The sequence below is a fragment of the Oxyura jamaicensis genome, chromosome 3 (assembly GCF_011077185.1).
Source record: "Oxyura jamaicensis isolate SHBP4307 breed ruddy duck chromosome 3, BPBGC_Ojam_1.0, whole genome shotgun sequence".
NCBI lineage: Eukaryota > Metazoa > Chordata > Aves > Anseriformes > Anatidae > Oxyura > Oxyura jamaicensis.
In genome coordinates this window covers 62,316,266-62,335,515 of record NC_048895.1, presented here as the reverse complement: position 1 = coordinate 62,335,515, position 19,250 = coordinate 62,316,266, and the positions used below count along the sequence as shown (strand labels likewise).

Here is a 19,250-nt window from a genome sequence, read left to right as displayed (position 1 = left end):
CATGTTCCTGGGCACCCTGCTCTGGGTGGCCCTGCTTGAGGAGGGGGGTTGGACCAGATGCCCTCCAGATGGCCAATATCTTTGCCTTCTCCAGGCCATGCTGGCTGCACAGGTGAGAGGGGCCCATGAACCTGAATGCTCCTGTGGGGCCTGGGGCTGACCCAATGAGGCCAGACAGCTTGTGCTCTGCTGGTACTTGCACACGGAGCCTTCCCTGCAATTTTTCACCTCGGCCTTCCTCCGCAGATTTCTGAGAAAAAGGCCTTGCAGCAGTTTGTGTTTATTACGGGTTTAGAAAATTCCCTTCCAGAACACAAAGACTGGACACCTGCCTAAGGCAATCTTGTTGAGTACAGCCTCTGAACAGCCCTGGCACAAGGTTTTATATCAACCACCCCTGAGAAAACAACCTCCCAAATCTAAAACGGAAATAAAGCCATTTGGTTTGGTGCAAATCAATAGGGCGGGCTTACTGAGGGAAGCGTCATGTTACAAGTTCCAGATCATTCTGTTGCAGCAAGCACAGGTCACAGCACCAGGGGCAGAGCAGCGCAGCCCTGTTGGCCGCATGGAGCCCCAGCCTCCTCATCCTCACACGGCTCTGCCTACACAGCCCTGCCCTCTGCCCCACACCCATCTGGGGAATCACCACAGGTCTCAGCAGAACTAGCCATCTCACCTGCTCCACAGATTAACAATGTATTTTTTCTATTTGGTTGAGTAATCTTTTGGTTTGGGAGTCTGCAGTTGTTATTTTTTCCTGCCATAGCAAGAACCTGCTCAGGGAGGAAGCTGAAGAGTGGCTATGGAAGAGGTGGGAGCCCGGCAGGGCACGGGCCCCTTCCAGGGCTCACCCAAATCACTGCACAACAGTCCAGGAACTTGGAAGCAGCTCTGGTTTTGCCAGCATAGACAACTATGACCTACAGTGACTTGTGTCACAGCCCTCCTTGGGCACTGTGCCAGCCAACTGACAACTGGTATCACCTGAAGAGTAAGAGGAAAAAAATAAACAGGAAAAAAAAAAATTAAACCTTAAAAGGTATTTCTCAACTAGATCTATTCCACACTGCTGTTAACCTCAAAACTCCACAAGTGCTTTACCTCCCAGAAGGCAGAATGAAGCAGAAAGTGAGGAACAAACCAGGAAGCAGGGAGATGACAGCAGAAACTGCCTCTATTGGGAATGCCACCACAACATGTTTGCAAAACAGGACAATTAAAAAGTCTTTCCATGTGCTGTGCTTTGCCCCTGTCTTGGCCCAACCCAAAGCACTTTTCTCCAACTTACCAGAAAAGATTACTGTTAAAGTACAAGGATGTAAAACACATTAGCCAAATAATGCCTGGTAAATAAAGCAACCGATGCAGTTTCTGCAGAGCTTGTACTGGAGGTGCTCTGTAGCACAGAAACTGCAATCCCATGCACAGCCCTTGCAGAACCAGTTTTAACACTACCCTTGGCCTACTGTAGCAAAATCAGTGTGGATTTAAAAATGGACAAGCCAGTTTTTCCAATTTAATTAACAAACTAATTAAACTGGAGAAGAAAATTACTTGCCTTTATCATGTCTTCACTTTCAAGTAACATTATAAACCTCTACGTGCTTATTAAGAATATCTTTGCCTGGATTACACTGACATTTTTCAGATTCACAGAAAAAGAAAATACCCTTATTGCTTGTACTGATACTGCTACTCCTTTTTAAGAATAAGCAAAAAATAAGCTCAAACTCACATGCTCTCTAACTTTAGAAGTAGAAACAGGAAGACGTCTGTATTTCAACAGACTTCTTTGTATAGCTGACCACAGTCAACTAGGTCCTGAAGCATGCACATTTTTCAGTACTGTTTCACCACACATTATAGCCTCCTTCTGAAGGAGAAGAACATATATAAGTTTCTGGAAAATGAAAGAACCACTGTTACTATTTTGAAAAAGAAAAAATACCTCCTAATTTTGGGGGCAGTTCTTCAATCAAATATATTGAATCTAACTGATGGGTCTATAAAGCTGCAGCCAAAGAAAATGTACAAGCCTAGTTTAACTGCTTTGTTGTGACAAAATACCCACTTAACACATTTTTCTGTTTCAAAGCGCTATGCAGTATTTATCTAACATATGTAAACAAATAATGTATTAAAATGCATGCCACATTCTATTTCACTAGGATTTCTGAATCAAGAGGGACAGAAAACTGAAACTAATCGCACAGCTTTCTGAAAGATATTGGTTACATCACACGTTATACTTTGTACAAGTTAGCAATAAATCAACACTTGGGCAACATCATTCTGACTGAAGTCAACGCTACCAAGATAAGTATATCTGATGTTGCAGCTCTTTATGGAAGATCAGACAGCTGCTGTTAAACTTTATGCCCTTTTATTGTTCAAATATATATGGTGTTAATGTTTCATGACTGAATCTAGGATCAAAGATGATGTTTTCCTTTAAGGTTCATTTTTATTCTTACAAAGAAATAAAGCAGGAAAAAATGAGGCACATGCAATCCCATGTTCATGTGCAAATGCACCCCCATGACATGGACATCCATCATCAAATTTGGAGTGTGCCATTTTTTACTAACAAAGAAACATGTCAACCAAGCAAATTTCAGCTTTGTTCTGTGATTTCTCTGTTAAGATACACAGAAAAATAACTGGTTTCCTGACAAGATCTATTACAGAAAATATCCTTTTTTAACATACAGACATATCAGGCTTTGCACGTTGCTTGATAACTTAACCTGCAGCAATAAATACACCACCACATTGGTGACATCACAGTTTTATATATATATACATATATTATAAAAATCATTTAAGAGCTCCGTTAATATAGAAGAGAAATTTTTGTTCAACAAGCTATGTTCCTATTTTCAAGAATCAGTTTGTTTATTCTTCCGAAGTACAAGCATAGTGCGTAAAGGGCAGCATATATTTGTTCTGCCAAAGGAGAAAACCAAATATCACACTGGAAATGGGTCATCAGACAGCAAGGAAGGGACCTGTGACAGTGCAGAGGGAAGACCAGCACTGATCTCCCCCAGACCCTTTCCAAGGGCAGCAGCTGGGAAAGCAAGGAGAGAGGCGGTGGCATGAAGAGAAGCAGCATCACAGACCCTGTGCTTGAAACCAGGGGTGCGAAAGGAGATGGAAGCAAGGACACCAGTGCCACTGTCCTCCCTGCCCCGAGATGAAGGGAGAACGCCACTGCTCCTTGCCTTGTTCTCGAGACACATAGCACAGTGGCCATGTGGTAGGGAATCAGAATTAGAGTAATGCCAAAGTTCAATTCATCAGAGTTCAACATGGCAATTCATAGCAAATCACTATCTGCAACTATTTATTTTTTTTTTTTTGTAACCACAAAACCTCTGAAAAGGTTAGAAATAAAAAAAAAAGAAAAAAGAGCAGTCAGCAATGTAGACAAAAAGAAAAACTGTTCTTCTAAAGAGTATAAAAGGTAATGTGGTAATGCAACAAAAGAAAACAAAACAACAAAAAATGCAGACGTGCAGATGTTGAGCATGAATGTACTGTCCCAGCTTGACACAGAGGAGGAGACAGGGGGCAAGTTTTTGTTCGTTGTCACCTGATTGAGGTGCAGGCAGAGATGGGGTAATCCTGACATGCACCAGCAAAACCTCAGCCAGCAACTGTCAACACGAAAGCAAGATTTCCAGCTACCGGACCCTAGTCCAGCAACGGTATATGTAAAGGTCTCATGAACTACATGCAAAAGACTTTAGCAGAACCTGAGAACACACACAACCAGGAAAAACAAACAAACAAACAAACAAAAAAACAGACTGGCCTACAGGATTGCACTGGATTTCTTCCTGGCAGCCATGGTACTTTGTTTTAGTAATCCACTCCAACTAATTTTGTACCTATTCTTTAAACCTTCTGGGAGCTGTACATAAAGACATTTTTAAAAAATAGCAAAGGACCTGAACAACTGACAGAGAGAGATCTTTCGAAGAACCAAATAACATGTCTGCAAGGACTACAATGCGACAGCTCCTGGCTCTAAGCCCAGAGTGCTAGCTGCCTGACCGCGCCATCGCCCCGCATCCCACAGAACAACGATTGGCTTACAAACTTCCCATCATCTACCTTAGAGCCAGAAAATTATTCTATTCCAGGTGGTGCTACAGAATATCTAGAATATGGGCATCATTTACTTCACTTAAGGGGCAAGAGGAGAAGGGGTGGGAGGGTGTGCTCTTTAAATTCTTTGTAATATCTTTTATGCAAAAGGGGCAAAATCAACAACAGTTTGTTTCTTTGATTGTTTAAATATACAGACCTTGAATAATTGATTGGAGTGCTATCCCAGCATAAAGAAATTGAGACTCCAATTCTTCCCCCAATTTGAATTGTGAATAACTTTACCTTCAGAGCAACCACCTCAGTTAGTTTGTCACTGTCACCTCAAACAAAGTCTAAACTAAAGTACAGAACTACACACAGGGTGGAGTGAATTTAAAAGATGTGAGGAATTTATTCCCCTATGAGGAGGTCATATCATCAGTCAACAGAGGATTCCTATCAGATACTTTTCTGGATGCTGAAAACCTTTGCACTTTACTCCCAGCCTCAGGCTCGTTCACCACTTAGCATTAAAAAAAACCTACAACACATTGTGCACACAATGTTACAAACTCAAAATAAATTTTCCTCTGGAGCATTTCATCTTGCCCTAAATAATAAAAGTCAGAAAAGGAGAAAAAGAAAGATAAGTGGGCTGCATAAATCTCAATTGTTTTTTTTTTTTTTCAAAATTAGCATTTTTTTTGGGGGGGGGGAGGGGAAGCAGACATCTAGAAACATACAGTGCTTTACAGCAAAAAAAATAGCTAACAACAATACATCTTACCAGTGATGAGTTCAGATTTTTAAGCCAAAGTCCCTGGCTGTTCAAGGCACATCAATTTGGAGTGAGTTGGTTCCAGTTTTTGAATCTCAGAGATTTTAGTGGACTTTTGGTACTGATTCAATATTGCACTATTATCCTTTTCCTTTTATTTATTTTCACTTAGTCATAATCTGGAAGCCCCTAGCAGAGCACAATTCATTATTCTGAAGCTTTTCAGAACCTGTATGATGAAATAAAGTATTACCAATTTCTGCTCTCCTCTAACCATCTATTTCAAGCATATATCGATTTCTGCCACAACCTCTTTCATTCATTTCACTTTTCATATGAATAAAAACATCTTTTAGGAGCAGGATGGAAGAATGGATCACCACCAGCTGCCTGATAGTGTGATATTCACAATTTTTCTTAGAATCTTTTCTTTGGATCTTTCAAAAACTGTTAGGATGACAAAACATCAGCTGCTTATATGTAAAGCACTCATGCCTTCCAAGCATATACAAAAACCCTAAAAAAAGAAAAATCTTGACAAAAAGAACCATCGTGATCTTCTTTGTTAATACATGATGATTTAAGTCAATTTTGTAATTCTGAAAAACTGCATCAGGCACTCCAAGGTAGCTGATTACCAATAGTGTGTTTCACTCTTCACTGGCTGACAGATCCTGCGGTATGACGGGAAGGGGAATGCCACAAGCTTTTCGTAATCTTGGTAATCAAGGATAATATAAAATTTGCATACCACCTTGCTGATGAGTAGAATGTTTCATGGAAAAGCAGTGAGGTTATAGTCACGTATATTTCATCAGAAATTAAGCACTGGCTAAAAATATTACATATTTATCTCGAAGTACGTCTTCTTGAGTTTACAGGCAGACAGTTTCCCACCTGAGACTTTAAGGTAATTAAATGCAATTCATACTGGGAACTCACACAGCACATTAACTTCCAAATCCTTTCCTTGCCTTTGGAAATGCTAAGCATCCACTATATTTTGGTCACCTTGCCCTGAAGTTATCAACTATCCTGCAGTGAATGGTGAAAAAAAGTCAAAATACTCATCGGCCTCATAGAAATGGGGTTATTCAATGGGAAAAAGAGAATTTTACACCTTGTATGTACAGCCATACAATTCCTTCCTCCAGCACTTCAAGGATGACATTTCCACACTAGTTTTAAGAAGTTCACATCACAAAGTTAGCAAAGGGAACCCAGAACATGGCAGAACAAAAGAAAGCTACTCACAGTAACAAAAAGTAACAGAAAGCAAAGCAGTTGAAAAGATGACTTTAAAAAACTTAAACAGGAAAAAGAAAAGGGAAGGAGTAATCTTTGAGCAGTATGCTATTTGTGAAAAGCTAGATTATTGCTGAAATGATCTAGCTTGTAAAAATCAAGGCAACAAAAGTCTTTCCTTCTCCCCCCTGCTGGAATGGCTGTCTCTGCATTTGGCAGAGGCAGGGTCTTCTCTGCTTGCAGTGGAGAAGTACACCTGAGTCACCATTTTAGACTAGGTTGACAAATTCTATTTGATAAACAATAATCTTTATTTTTAATTGTAAAATTTGATATTAATTTAGCATGTTTTCTCCTTTTAGTGTAGCAGACCCAAAAGTCCAAAGAGGCTAACAAAATTAAATCCATGAAGGTAGTAAAGTAATTATGTACATCCTCACATGACAGTTTAAAAGTTCCTAAACCTTCTAGGCTCACAAATAACATCTGGATTTGGGAAAAAATGTGTGTGTGTGTGTATAATATACATACATACATATATATATATATATATATATATATGGCTGTGTGTGTGTATATATATAATATACATATATGGCTATTTTTATGCCACAGAAGACTCAAAACCAGCACATTAGCACTGTCATTTTTAAGGAAAATTTAAAAAAAAATAATTTAAGGAAAATTAAAGAGGTTCAATGAAACCTCCAACATTTATGACAGGACTGAAAACCTGGAGGCTGGCAACTCAATCATGTTGGAGCTTCTTTGAGCAACGTTCACTTTCACTCTGTGCACTGTAATTTTCCAGTTTGAAGACTGAATGTATGTGTAGAAGTCCTCTGAGAGCTGTAAGTGCTCTGTGATCTGCAGAACTAAATGATTACAATCTTGCTGGTAATCAGTCTGCTGGAACTTTATCTTTCTTTGTCCTCATCAAATTGATGAACATCTCATAAGAAACAAGACAGAAATTTGTCAGATATGCTTACACGCTTGCATGTTTAACCTAACAGTTAAATAAGCTAATGTTTTGTTTGTATTAACAAGTCTTTGGGAAGCCAGAAGAAAGTTCACTACCAAAATGCATTTCTCAGAGTAACTCTTCAATAAACTGTATTTAAAAAAAATAAAAATCTCTTTTGATTAAGTGTTATCTAGAAAGCAACAGTCAGGAGAACACTTAGCAGTTTACAAAGCATTTCAGACAAGAAAGCAACATTGTTCGTGTCTGATAATATTTCCAAAGGGATCCAATTTTCATCATTAGTGATAATGATGAAGTGGTAAGACAGTTAACAGTGTTTTCACCAGATGAAAACATCAGAGGAAAGACAGAAACAGACATATAAGCCATTTCTTTGTGTATTAATAAACTAGGAACAAAACAATTGATGGACAGCTACTGTAAGAGGCACAAAGTATTCTCAGAGGAATCACACGAAGGAAATGCTGAAGAATGATGCACCTCTATGACAAGCATTTCAGCAATTTCCACCAGGTACCAAACACAACCTGTTGCAGGCTTAAGAAAAAGAAAAAAATGTTAAAAATAAAAAATAACTGTTTTCTTTAATTATAAAGCTAGTCAGCTTTTTACCAGTACATTTTACTAAACAATTTTTAAATCTCTGCTTGAAGAAAAAATCTAACTGCTCAACAAAACACAAGTTATGATTCACATTTTATTTCCAAGAATGCTTATGAACTGGAAGAACTCACCATATGTGTGGTTTGATACTAGGTGAATTTATGAATGAAGTAGCCTGTTCTCAGAATCATTCTGGTGATTCTGAAAGTGGAAGGTCAAAAAACATGCACAGATATGACCAAGCTATGTAAAGAGCATGTCTTAAAAACAGCTGCCCCACAAATTCAAATGTAACTCCAAAGTAAACAGCATCAAATGGACTGCACAGTACTTTAGGTAAGTGATAATGGTACTGAAATCACTTAAACATTTTTTCTGGAAGCTATAAGCGAAGCAAAGTATAACCTTTTATGACTCTTCCAGTGTCAAAATTTTAAGGCCCAGATGCCAATCAACAGTCCAGAGACTTGACATTGATTTCTTCATACATTAATACCCTGCCCTTCTCTTCCCACCAACAACTCTGACAGTGCCAGCTCCGCTCATTGTCTTAAATGGAACCCCTCTTTCTCACATCACCAAAGCTCAGACTTCTCCCTTTTCCCTCCTTGTTATGCCCATATTTTGATCTCAGTCTTGGTCCTTAACACAATTCCTATGGAGAGATTAGCTTCTATCTGGCTGCCATTCCAGGTGAGTAGTTTCACTTCCTTACGCAAACCTCACCAAAACATTTCTCAGGAGTGAAACTCAGTCATACAGGTATCACAAAATCATAGAACAGCTTGGGTTGGAAGGGACCTTAGAGACCATCCAGTCCCAACCCCACAGCAACAGGTACAGATGCCTCCCACCAGACAAAGTTGCTAAAAGCTCCTTCTAATCTGGTCTCGAACACCTCCAGGAACAGGGCTCAGGAAGAGGCTCCAGGAACAGCTTCTTTGGGCAACCCTGGGTGCTAGGGCCTCACTGCCCTCTGAGTAAAGGATTTCCTTCTAACAACTAATCTAAATCTCCACTCTTTCAGTTTAAAACTATCCTCTCTTTTCCTATCATTATCTGCCCAAGCAAAAAGTTGCTCTCCATCTTTTTATAAATCTTCTTTAAGTACTGAAAAGCTCTAATGAGGTCTCCCTGGAGCCTTCTGATGGTGTGAATCACAATTCTGAAATTTCATTTTTAAATTCTAATTTACTCTTGTGAAAGGCATTTTAATTGAGCCAGTATTAATCAAAACAATAAGATGGCTTCCGCTGATTCATTTTAAAATACTGTTTAGGTGTCACACTATAAATCTTTAGTAGTAGCTAGAATCCTGAGTCATAGCCAACAACACCACTGGATGCAGTTCTTTAAAACACAAAGACTAACTCCTAATCTCAAAAGTAAATCAGAACATGACATAGGGTATGCTGTAATGCTTATAAGCTTTTGTTTAAGAGGCTCAGTTTTTAAATTACAATTTTTGAAAAGTCTACAAAAATCTATTAGCCCAATTTAGATTGCAAAGAGCCAAGAGAAATGGGTGTAGGTCTACGAGGAGCAGAAGAAATGAGCTTTCATTTCTACTACCAGAGCAAAAACTTTAACAGAATACAACCAGACTGATTTAGGTAACCGCAGAATATAAGACTTACAATTAGTCTGCCTAGGAATATAGAAACAAATTAAATGCACGTCCACACTTAAACGCCCCCCCCAAAAAAAAGCCTTTGTCCTTTGTATGAAACTTAACAATGCCTTTGAGCAGTTAAGGCCAAAGGTCTACATACCCCAACACTCCTTCTGCTCTTTAACAGTGATCATAAGGAAACCTCTGTAGAAAGGTAAGAACAGGGCAAGAGTACACAATACCTTTTTGTTTCCCACAAACCATCCTCTGCTGCTCCAGCTAATTTCAGTTCATGAGATTTCCTGGTCCTCTTTGCATAATTACTGATTTCTAAAAGATCTCTTCCAAGAACTTGCTCAGTGTCTCCTTCAGCCTACATACTCATCTGGCATCCCCAACAGCTGACGTAGGCTTCCACCAGCCTACGGCCTGCTGCCTGAGCCACCCTTTGCCTATTTTCAGTCAGGTTCCCCCACCAGACTGAAAAGGCCTTAATTCTAGAAGTGGAAGAGGATTCCTCTTCACAGCAGTCCTGGTTTTGCAGACCTTTATCATGTTTCCCTGAACTGCATCTTTTTTCTAGGCCAAAGAAACTTAGCCTGTTTGAGCATTCCTCTCATGCGTGCCTACAGCGCTGCTCCTCTGGCACTGAACTCTTGCTCATGCTTGGGATTTCCACAAGGCTTGCACTGTCTTGCAATTCAATATCCAAGACTTGGAGCAAGCTTTAACATGAACTGTCTAGCTACTTATCAGTGTTTCTTAAAATATTCAAATACAACACTTCCCATATTAATTTCTCCTCTATTTAGTCAACAGAATTACACTGTTTACAAGTTTTATTCAATCAGAATATCTTTGATTTATTTTTAGTGATTTTCTGTATTCAAAATTTAATTCCTTTGAAAATATCAGTACTTTGGAATGCTTTCCTTTCTTTAAGAACTTCTTTGGATTTTCCTGATACTACTTATCGCTTCAAGGCTAGAGACTATAGAATAAAGGAGATCTAGCTAATAAATAGGAAGTGGGAGTTCACGAGGGTTGGGTTTCTTCTTGGCCTGTAACTCAGTTCTGTGCAGTTCACACAGGCTGTATTGATTGTACTTCTGTACTTTCTAATAGCAATTCACTCATTGCTTCCTTTCAGATGTATCAGCTGACTAAACCGAATAAATTTCCCTGCTTTCCCAATCTTTTCCCACATGCAGCTTGACAACAGTCTCACATCTCTGCAAGTTTAGAGTAGTGATCTAATAGCCAAAAAGACAACAAATTTTCGTATCTAACAAGAAATCTGTTTATTACCTTATCTAGCATATGGCCTGAATGTACACACCATTAGTTAATATTCAGTCAATCTGCCATCCTGTTATAATTCTCTTATTGTTTCAAAAACTCTTAAAATCTTAAGGGAAAATATCTTTCCAAGATATTTGAGCTATTTAAACATTTATAAATCCTATAAACCATTAATATTAAAAAGGTAACACATTCATTATTCAAATCAGGATTAACAAGTCAGAAATAAGATGATTTGGCTTTCTAGAGTTTTCCTGCACCTTTTAAATGGTCAAGCATCATTATTAGTCTTCCTGAACTGATAAAAACAACATCTACTTGGTAATGATTTCATTATTTCTGGTTTGCTAGCTACACTTCTAAGTGATCACTACTATCAAGCAGGTACCTTAGCTAGCCTATTTTTAAGCTGCAGAGAACTATTACTATATAACGAAGTTTTTAAGACCCATAAAGAAATCAAATTCATTTTTAACAACTTCGGGATTTGTGCTTCCGAGTCAAGTTTCCTTATCAATTTCTGGTCAAAAGTTACTAAAATCAAGAGAGAGGCAATATAAAGGGAAAACCAGAAAATCTACAATTTACATTGCAAACTGGACCTTACTGGTTACTGAGCAAGGACGTGACACTACAGTAGTAACAGGAATTTGCTGGGGAAGATTAAAACAAATAAAAATTGAAACCAAGGGAAAATAGTGTTCAAGCAGACAAACCAAAACAAAGCAACCCCATCCTTCATTTAAAACAACAAGAACAAAAATCAAAAAAAAGGTGACATAAGTGGCAAGGGAAGAGAAGTGGAAAATGATGGTGACAAAGGCAGAAAATCAGCAACAGTCCTCAGCAGCTGTACAATCCTTACTGTGCAAAGCAGGAAAGAGCTTAGGGAAAGGAACAGAAACTTTAGACAAAACAACACATCCAGACAGGAATAAACATTTAAACTAAAATAAACAAATGAGTGACAGTAGCAACCACCATACAATAAAGAAAGACAAATCTCCCAAACAATTATAAAATTTAAAAGACAGAAATCCTCAATGAGTTTCCCTTTGAAGTAAACCTTACATAGGTCAAAGGTGGAGTATTTCCAACAGAGCAATAAAAAAAAGATTCCAGAACTAACAAGGATCAAAACCAAATCATGTCTTCAGTCCCAAGGGATTCTCTAACCAAACGCTTTTCCTTGACAGTTCATCCCCATGTTAAACAAACAGAATAAAAGATGGAGATGCCTTCTAGCAGGAGAGAGAAGACAGACCATACCATTACAGGACTACAGAAATTTCCTGAGTGCAAAATACAACAGAAGAATTACAGGTTCCATGCTTGGAGAAACCCACAGGAATGGTCCTAACGTGTAACTGCCATTAGAATTTCATGTAATATACACTGTAGACACTAGAAGCTTAAATCAGTGGAAAAAAACAAAACAGAACTGAACTGAACTAACAGAAGCCTGCAAAGAGACTAGCTTGTTTCTTATGCTCCAAGTACTTGAGCCCCAAATTAGCTCAAGGCTAGAGGTGTATTCTGGGGAGGTGTGACCATGAGTTTGTCCTGATGGTGAACTCTTCTACAAACTCCTGCTGTTATCTGCTGTCAGGGACAGGATACAAAGCTAAACAAAAATACAGTCTGATCCAGTAAAGCTATTGTAATAAATCATATAGTATTTCAAGAGGAAAAAAAAGAGAGAGAAAGAAAGAGAGAGAGAGAGAGAGAGAGAGAGAGAGAGAGAGAGAAAATAATAATACGAAAAAAAAGATGTAAATGATTCCATAAAAAAAAAGATTTTCATAAGTAAGAGGCAACGTTCAGTCCATCTAAAAATACATTAAACTGTATCTATACTGTTGAACAGAGTGATATGCAAGACCACTGTGCTCATTTTGAACAGGAAGCAATAAAACTGCACCAGCACAGAAGAGCATGGAAATGCTTTTAAGGAGATAATTAGCTGAGCTGCAGCATTATATTAGTATTATTACACAGACATCCTGCTGTATGAGTATTCCTTGTAACGTTAGCTATGCTGCTCAGCCCCTGCTAATCTCTGAGCTCTTCCCTCAGTTAAAAGTGAAGGCGATCGCAATGCAGCTGATCTGACAACACAAGTACCTGTGCGCAGTTCTGCTCCACAGTCATCTTTAGTAGTGACCTTGCTTGGACAGGCAGGAATCCAGTCTCCCTTCAAGTAAAAAGCCTCTTCTATCTCGTTTTACAAACCGTTGCATATTTCCCTTCAGTGCTAGCAAAACTCATGGCCCAACAGGTAGATCAAAGTGACAAAATCATGAGCTGGAGCTCTACAGCAAAGAACTCCTATGAGGCAAATGAAAAAAGACTTCCATGCCAATGAATAACTCAACTCAAAACTAACACAAAAAAAAAAAAAAAAAAAAAAAAAACAACCGTGAAGTGCGATGTTGACTGAGGCCTCAAAGGACCACTTAAAACCACAAAAACACCAACCCTGTTTTTTCTGCGAACAAGCAGGCACGCAGAGGCAGCAGGAATATTTCCCCTCCTGTTTATAAAAACAATTGTACGAGTCATACAGTCACAAATCATGGCAGGCTGCATTAACAATTTTCCAGTCCTACTCCAGATTTATTTTTAATTTAAAAATAAACTACGTTATACATGATTTCAATATTCTGCTGGATGACCGAGCAAGGAAAAGAACAAATTTCAGTACAGTCTATGAAGAGATAATGTGAAAGCTATAACGCAAGTGAAAAATGGCCATGTTGCTAAGATAAGGCCCCAACCACCAATCTCATTGTCAAGCCTGGCCATCTGTCAACAGAAACCTGATTTACTGCATATAATGCTGCTATACGTGATTACTACCATACAGCTATAAAAGGCTCCTGGTTATTTTAAGCACACCAAAAGCTACTTTCCAGCAACATAAAAGGGTTAATAAAACACCTCCTCAGAAACCAGGCTTTATGAAACCAGGTTTCAGGTCTTTAAATCCAATTCCACATAGTTTCAATGTCACGGATAGATTAAATTGCTTTATAAATAAAAATATGAAAACCAAAGAAACAGAAACTCAAGAAAAATTTAAAATGTTACTAAATAACACTGGCTTCACCTTATAAGTAAGGCTGCTAGCAATTGCACTAACGGTTGTTTTTCATGGAAATTATTTTGATGATGGGCAATCGCAAAGAATTTTAAACGAGGCCTTTTAAGAAACATTCCCACAATACCTCTAGTCAAGAAAATCATGAACACAGAGGCCATTTTGCTTCACATGATAATTGGCCTGGATATCTGACCCGCTTGCAAGAGCCCTAATGTCCTGGAGCATCCTTGGACAAGGCCCTGTAAGCCCTGCGCACAACCATGACATAATGCCTCACGGTGTAAGAGCTCTGAGGAGCGTACCTAATCCAACTCTTTCCCTTTTGCACGCCAGGACAAAAATGCCTGTGTATGAGATTCATCCTTCACATCAAATACCCACTGAGTGAAACAGCTGCAGGTACTTCCTCAGGTTAATCAAACAAATCAAATAACAGCATCTAGTAATAACACGACAATTTTTCTCTCTAAACAACAGGCCTACGCTGCAGGTGGTTTTGTCCCATCACAAGCAAACAGGAGACAAACACATCCTGAGCAGCTGCTCATTAGGTGAGCATGATTCTGCCTGCACAGCAAATGAAGCAAATGTCATGTGGAAAAAACAGTTTACGGTCATGTAATTAGACACAGTAACACAGGCATATCCAAAAGAGGAAGGAAGACAGGTACAAATTACAGTGGCACAGGCAATTTATTTCTGGGAGTTTATCATTTTTGATGTTTCTGGACTTTAACCTCACCATTTCTTTTAATGAGGCTTGGTTCCTGTTAATTTTTCCCCATTATACAATAACAGGTAACTTTGAACAGTCACTTCTATAAGAATCTCCCATTCCCAAATAATTATTTATTCAGAATGGAGCATGATATTTAAGAACACTGGGAAAGAATTCCAAAAGAACAGACTAGAATGAATGTAAATTGTACAGGATCCAGCTGTAAGCATTACAAAGAGGGAAAAATTTATTGCAAGCCTACCTGATACTCGTTGGGCCAGAAGGTGCTGACAGCCAACTCTGCTCGAAGCCAGTCTTTGCCAGTAGAGCCGGTGACATTCCAGATGGGATTAGCCAGCGGGCCTTTGTTCACCCTCACCAGGATGTTCAGAGTTCCTGGGTTTGCTCCATTCTTGCTGTACAGAAGGTAACTGAAATCGATACAGTGAGTATCATTTTCTTTCATTGTTGGAAGCTGGAGCCGGGTCTTTTCTCCAGGGTCGTGGTCTGAGGAAATCACTATCATATATGATCCTAAAGAAGAGGGGAGTGGGAAAGGGGAAATAAAAAGGAAAAATAAAACAGTAGTAAGTAAAAAAATAAATGCCAAGAAACTGATTGCTCACTGTAAAAAAGGATGGAATGCATATATATTCATATTCCAAAATCTCAAAATTCAAGCAAGAAATTCAGCATGCTATAAAATGCCTAGAAATGTCACTGAAGCAGCATCTACAGAAGACAGCATATCTCTGAAGACCTCTGTATATGCTTCCAACTACAAACATTTCTTCCTCCTGTTTTAGGATCAGATAATTGGGAATAGGATCACAGATGGACTGAATGAAAATAATGAGAAGTGCAAAGGATCATCATTATTCTGAGGTCACCAAGGCCAAAATTCTCTCAACTTGCTCCACAGGTTTCCTGAAAATGAAGAGTATGGAATAATAAGTTCCACATTTCTCAGCACAGCTTTACCAGATCTTCCTCTACCCAGAAATGGAGGCAGACTTGATTTTTAGATCTACTAGCAATGAGCTAGCACTTCAGACAGCAAGCTGCATTTGAAGTCTTGAAAAGTTAGGTTTGTTGCTACATTTGCCTGTGGGTCTGAGAGGATAACAGAGGTTTATATTGCTGGAAGAGATCCCATCTCGTATGTTTATTTTACCAATAGACAGAATACAGAACAAACTGAGCCTGCCTAGTTACAAAGGCAGAAAGTGGAAGTCAGATGTTTAAAAAGTTGATACTGGACATAATGCTGAAATGGTTTGTCCTGATGTTCTGCAGAACGGACAGTAAGTGGATGGCTGCTAGTTTCGCAGTATCCTAGCCCCATAGCATCCTCATTTCTTCAAGAACGACAACTTCATGCCAGTGTACTATCTTGCAAATGAATACCACAAAACAAAGCTTCTGAGATACTACACATCAGCCAAAACCTTACAACCAGGTGAGAAAATCCAGCCTGGCATACAACATGAATCCTTCTCCTGAAGGAGACTCAGGTAAAATCTATCAAGAATATAGTTCAAAAATTAGACTAAATTTGAAAAATCATAGATTAGTGAGCTCTTGTCCAAAGGAGTATTCCCATAGGAGTCCTGCAACTATATACATGAATAAGCATACTATCGATTGAAAGTCTTCTCTTACCTATGTATTTGTATAAATTACTACATTTACGTACATGAAGTTTCATCTTTTGATTTTTATGGAACAAAGAAATACTGTGTACTCAGGCGACCCAAACAGTTGTATCTATGAATATGAAAATTGTTGACAATTTTCATCTTCGCAGGCGAAGATGAAAATTTAGGAATATGGATCAAATCATCTGTGTGAGATGACAATTTACTGCCCTGTAAAGCAATTCTGTGCTAAAAAAAAAAAATGTAGCAAAAAGTAGGCAATGCTACAGAATGAAAGCAGCTCTGATTAAAGTACAGTGCTAGGATCTTTTAATACTCATCTTCAAGAAGATAAAAAAAAAGGAGGGGGGGGGCGTTAAAGAAAACTGATATAATGCAACATAAGCACTTAGTATTTAGAATTATATGCAGAATCTTGTATAAGAATTATTTATTCTTTAAAAGAGAATTTGGCAGACTATCAGTTCTTCATTGCTACTTCATCATTAATTCTCATTTATAAAGACACAAAAGAATCATATTACACTATGTACGTTTGCTGTTAGAGATCTTTAATGATTATGTTTTAAAATCAATTGAAAATTGCACAGAAGCTGTTCCAAAAAGTGTTTCTAAACTACATCCAATGGTGTGCAGTGATTATGTCTTGACTCTAGAATAAACTAACTTAGAGAAAAAGACTGCCTGTAATATCTATCTCAGTACATATACTCTTATAAGCACCAGATTACTCAAGAATGATGCAATACAGAATATTATTTACCAAAATTTGGAATAAATACTATGCATTTGGCAGGGGGAGCTTATGTGTCAGCAATTGTAGGATTTTTTTTTTTTATAAACAAGTTAGTGAAGTGAAAAGGATCAGTGAAAAGAATACTTTCCGCAGCATTAGCACAGATTCTCTATGGACACCTACAATGCCTCTTAGCCTTTGTTACATTTATCTTGCAAATATTTTTAAGTAATAGACAAAAAGCAAAATATTTTTTTCCACACCAAATACATTTTTTCTGCACTTCTAAAGCTAAGAGCAGGAAACAGATAAACCCTCCAACCTTTTTTCTGAAGGGAATCTGTGGGAGAAAATGAAAGAGCAAAATGTAAGAATTAAATTTTGCAGAATTTTTGAAATATTTCTTTCAATTTACCTCAAGATAAAGATAAAACTACTGGGAAGAAAATAAGATCACAATCAAGTAACAAATGAACTAGAAATATTTCAAGATCTTGTTCCTATACTAAACTCATCTGCTATAATTTTTGGAGGCACCAACATACATTTTTCAGCATATACACACATTTTATAATACTCTACTTCTCCAACCTCATTCTTCGTCATTTAAAAATGCTTAGAAGCAAATTTGCATATATCTATCTACATGTGTTAGTCCCACAGCATTTCATGAAATGCTCCAGAGAGCATTCATAAACCATTTGTCACAAAGCCAAAGCATCTGTTCAGCATCTTGCAAACTACTTCCCCTTGCCTCCCCTTCTTAAACTTCCTACCATGCTATCTTCATGAATGTGCTCCTCACTCCCTCCTCATGCATCTACCTAATCCAAGAAAATTGGAAGACCATGCCAAAGTAAACTACACCTCAAATTTATATTTTTGAAAAACACATAAAATATTTTCTTACACCTTCTCCAAGAAATACATTCTTTAATTGTAAAGAATACTATATACTAAAACAGGATTGAAAGACTTTTTTTCCCTTATTTATGCAAGCTTGTAATACCTTAAATTGAAACTTAAAAGCCTTAGACAAAACTTAAGTCCTAGATACTCTGTAGAGTGTTGAGTTTTGTTGTTTTAAAAAAGCATTGCCTTCCTTTAACATTTAAAGTTATATATAATAATAGTGTATGTAACACAAATTGCTGAGCAATACATTAAAATAAGAGTAATGAATAATAGAAATTACAGAAATAATATGAATCATACAAATTACAGAAAGAATAATGTTCCAAACACAAAGATTTAAAATTTTAAGTGCAGCAAAAACTGAGATAGTCTGGTATTGATGAGAACAAGCCATGAAGCTTTTAAACTTGAAAGGTATTTGGCTATCAAGACACTGCTTTTATAAAGCAATGTCTACTGGAAGAAGGATCACAATGCAGATGTATCCCTAGGAAAATAACTCCTCACAGAATTAACACTTATTGCCCCTTCATTTATCAAAATAAATATTTTAAAAAGTATTAACGATGAGATTTTCCTTTAAATTTTAAATAACTAGCTACAGAGCACAAGAATGTTGATAAATGTCAAAATATACACAAGTATATATATATAAAAAAACTTAGAAGATAATATGCAATCAAACATACATGGAGATTATCTGTTCTCACAGAGTTATTGCAGATAACATGTACATTTATGCCTACATTTCATTGTTTGTAACTGCATTCACAAAAATAACACAGGAAACAAGTTTATAATACTGTATTATTACAAAAAAAAAAAAAAACTTTTGATTAATAAATTTATTTAATAAAAAGAGTGACAAAACAGCCAAGAGGCCAGTTAGCATAGCTAACTAACATCTTGGATGATTATTAGTGGTAATTCTGGCAGGGTACAAAAGCAAGAGGTGGGAAGTGAACCTCAGCAAACCACTTCAAGCAACAGGGAACAATTACCCAGATATTTAATGTTAAAACAGAGAGAAATAATGATAGGACAGGAGATCGCAAGTTATAAAGTAAGATATTATTGGACTTGGCAGAAATGCAAAGTGTAAGCAAGGGAAATGTTCACAAACCCTTAGATTAATTAAACCCTATTTGAAATTTTTGAAGAGAGTATAGCACAACTGTCAGAGCCAAATATTTAGAAATCTGTTCTACACTGGAGCAGGGGAACAGGGCGAGGAGGAAGGAGCAGCAGAGACCCAGTGGTACGGACTGACGGCAACCTCCATTCCCCATCCAAAGTTTTTACCTTTGTTTCTCACCATCTAAATCAATTTTAAGCTGCAATAAATAAAATTTTGCCCCAACTTGAGTCTGTTTTTCCTGTGACAGTAATCAGTAAGCAATCTCTCACTCTCTACCTCAATCCACAAGATTGCTCATCTTATTATCTCCCCCTATCTTTTAAAAAAACAGGACAGAGAGTGCCCTGGTCAGTGTC

At 37.7% G+C, this 19,250-nt stretch overlaps 1 protein-coding gene across 17 annotated transcripts in view; it reads right to left on the bottom strand.

Moving 5' to 3' along the window:
- The window catches only part of PTPRK (protein tyrosine phosphatase receptor type K), a 412,635-nt gene that overhangs the window by 262,758 nt on the left and 130,627 nt on the right, over positions 1-19,250 (bottom strand). For all 17 annotated transcript variants that reach the window (XM_035320269.1, XM_035320276.1, XM_035320268.1 and 14 more), the window contains exon 3: positions 14,710-14,981. In XM_035320269.1, coding sequence (XP_035176160.1) covers positions 14,710-14,981 — 272 coding nt within the window. The remainder of the gene's footprint in view (positions 1-14,709; positions 14,982-19,250) is intronic.